We start from the raw sequence: 3336 nt of genomic DNA on the forward strand, positions 1-3336 counted from the left end.
GTGTTTGCAGGATCTGGCTCTTATCCTGGAAAGCAAATGAGTGCTTGGTATTTACAAGTTTGAAATAAACAAAACCAAACCACAAAGGGAATCTTGGAAATGGGGGTGGGTGGGTGTGTGATAGTGTAACATTTAGGAAACAAGGAACCAAAAAGATCTCTAGACAATCTTCAGTTTCTGGAAAAAACATACGTCAAATTGTGCCTTGCTCAAATCCTCTTGCTTAACAGAAAACAGCAAGAAAAAAGAAAAAAAGACTCCAAATCACAGCATGCAACATCTCTGAGAGTCAGCAGAGAAATCTAAACAGTTGCAGGCCAATCAGATCAAATATTAGTATTGCAGAAGTACTTTGCAGTCTCAACCAGGTCCCTATTGTACTGTACAAATATATAGTAAATGACAGTCTCTGCCCCAAATAGCTTCTAGTCTGAAAGACAAGACACAACAGGTTGATAAAGGAAACAAGTGGTCAGGGGACATACGGGGTGACAAACAGAATACGAGTCTTAAAACAGACGAGCTATGTGCAGTTCTTGGCCAACCATCAAGCAGTGATCACAACTTACTACCTGCCTAGGTTAATTGTTCCTGTCAATATCCCATTTAGTACCTTATCGTGAAAAGTGGATCCTCCCGGATTTTGCTTGCCATGTCTAGGACAGAATTGGCACCTGTAGGGGCAAAAATGGAGCCTGGGAGAAGTCCTGTTTCAGTGGAACAACCTGCCTCTTTGTCTTCCATCTTCTCAAAGACATATTTATCCACAGGGCGGCCCATCAGATACTCTTCTCTGTTCACCATACCCCCGGGACCCTGGTACATCCAGTCCAACTTCTCTTCTTTTTTCCTGTTTCAAGCAAAAACTCCATGTTACTTTGTTTTCCTTCCAAGCAGCTCGAAAGTTTCACTTTTCTCTGCAAAGACGAGCAGAAATGCTTTAGAGTAAGCCAACCTTAAACCCCTATCTTTGGCGCTGATCCTGCAAAAACCTACGCAGGTGCTGAACTTTACACGCAGCGAATAATCCCACTGATGTCAACAGGACCATTCACAGGGTGGAAAGTTAAATGCCTATGGTAAATGTTTTACAGGATTAGGGCCTTAGAAATTAGATGGAAGGGACCTATTAGGACTAAGTCTTATCTATCTCTCTGTCACAGCAGGATTATTCTCTACACTCCAGCCCTTGTCCATTCTTAAATGACAATTGGAGATAATTCCACAGGGTAATTGATCTCATTGCTAGGAAATTTCTCCCAGTATGGAATTATCTCCCAGCTCTAAAATACATGGAGAGCTCTATTCTAATCAACCAGAAGTAGTAATTGTTGGCCCATTATAACAAGCATCTGCATTTTCTTATGGCACCTACAGTTTATAATGTGACAGCTAGGAAAGTTAGTTATTTGGTAGCTGCGACCCAAGTCCTAAAAGAAATGTGTTACTAGAACGTCCCCATTCAGAAATTCCTCCTGGTGACATAAAGTACTTCAAGTACAAATGATGCACACAGGATTTTCAAGGGACAAAACCACACACACACACACAGACCCTAACTCTTACTTGACTGCTCCCACATCCTCCGCATAGCGCTGCATCTCCTCCCGGGCTCGCTCCTCCCGCAGCTCCCGCTGCAGCTCCTCAATCTTCTTCCGCTCGGCTTCATGTTTCTGCTCTGCCTTCCACACCTTCTCCACATTGCGCAGAGTCTGGGGATGCCAGCTCTTCTTCAGATTCTACAGAGAAGAGGAACCAGTACAAGCAGTTTTTAGAAAGCTAATATCCCAGACCCACCAAGTCTCTCTGCAAAACGAGAACACAAGCTTCTCACAAGGGGCACCAGGAGGATGAATCAAAGGGGCACAGAAGTCATATTTTAACAAATATTTCCTCATCTACTTTCTGAATGCTTTTGATTATTAATATTGAAGGCAGGTTAGCGAGCAAAGTTAAGGACTGCTCCTGCATTCCACACACACTCTCAACTCCCCCTGACTTCAGTGGGAGCTGTAATCGTGCAAGGAAAGCGGGCTTAGGTCTTTACCTTGGGGGGGAATCAATCAGATTGGCCAATAAAAACAGACAAAACAGTTTCACTTTCACCTAAACCAGTGCTTGAAGTGCCTGAGCAGCAAACAAGACAGATTTTAAATCAGCTGAAAAAAATCCCAAAGGTTTAAACATCAAAGTGCGGGTTTAACTTTGCATTCTACCTTTGGGGTTTTGTAAAACTGCTGTGTTCTTCCGGGGTCCCTTTTCTCCAAGGCACTGGTATTTGTTTACCACCTCAATTTAACAAAGGGAGGGTTGGTTTGTGTTTTAGGCAGAGGGTTAGGGAATTAAATTAAATTAAATTGAGATATCCCATCTCCTAGAACTGGAAGGGACCTTGAAAGGTCATCGAGTCCAGCCCCCTGCCTTCACTAGCAGGACCAAGTACTGATTTTGCCCCCCGATCCCTAAGTGGCCCCCTCAAGGATTGAGCTCACAACCCTGGGTTTAGCAGGCCAATGCTCAAACCGAATCATTATTCATTATCTGAAGGTGTGGTAGCACCTCAGGGTCCCAGCGGTGGACCAGGGCCTGACACACACAGAGCAAAACGACAGTCCCTGCCCCAAAGAGATTACACTCGAAGAGATTGCAACGTGTCGCAAGCCCTTTCCTCTCACTTTCGCCCCACACCACCAAAGTTGGGCCCTGATCCTGCACACACGTATGCGTGTGTTTACGGTTCAATTCAAGCCCCCAGCTCCGGGGCAACTCGCTGGGTTCAAGTTAGGCCCCGGCGCGAACACTGGGCGAGATGGGGGGGTGGGTGCTGGGCTCTCGCTGAACAGTCGCTTTCGGGCCTGGATAGCAAAGCGATGAGAAGAGACCACTGCCAGGCAGCGGAGCATCCCCGAGTCACCCGGGGACTCTCCCCATGCACGGCTTTAGTCATTACCAACAAAGTGGGGGGGGGATGCACCATAATGGCGACAGGTTTTCAAAATACAACCCCCCCATGTCAAACAACGCCCCTCTCCCCAGGGCTGGAGACCCCCCCAATTCAACCCTCCACCCCCCAATCCGCCCAGGCAAAGTCTAGGGGGATCCGGCTCCAAAACCCCGGGGGGCTCCCAGGGGCCAAGCCCCAGATCCCCCGCCCCAGGGGCCCCGCTCTCCCCCTCGGCCCCCGGCCCCTCACCAGGTCTCCTCCCCCCATGGCGGCGGAGACTCGAGCTCGCCCCGCTCCCGCTACCGGGCCCGGCCGCGCGTCAGCTCCCGGCGCCGAGTCCTTCCCCGCGGGGCCCCGGCTGATGGCGCCACTTCCTGCGCCCCGCCCCGGCC

The 3336-nt window shown here is 48.8% G+C and overlaps 1 protein-coding gene across 1 annotated transcript; it reads right to left on the reverse strand.

Moving 5' to 3' along the window:
• Positions 1-613: 613 nt before the first annotated feature.
• LOC112123701 (pre-mRNA-splicing factor CWC25 homolog) lies at positions 614-3285 on the reverse strand (the record flags this gene model as incomplete). The annotated part of the gene is made up of 3 exons (XM_024222294.2): positions 3194-3285; positions 1567-1739; positions 614-850 (listed from the first exon to the last, which is right to left on the reverse strand). Coding segments are annotated over exons 1-3 (428 nt in total), but the record flags the coding sequence as incomplete, so codon positions are not given.
• Between the last annotated feature and the right edge of the window lie 51 nt (positions 3286-3336).

Source organism: Terrapene carolina, unplaced genomic scaffold, assembly GCF_002925995.2.
Source record: "Terrapene carolina triunguis isolate 2854851 unplaced genomic scaffold, T_m_triunguis-2.0 Scaffold20612, whole genome shotgun sequence".
Taxonomy (NCBI): domain Eukaryota; kingdom Metazoa; phylum Chordata; order Testudines; family Emydidae; genus Terrapene; species Terrapene triunguis.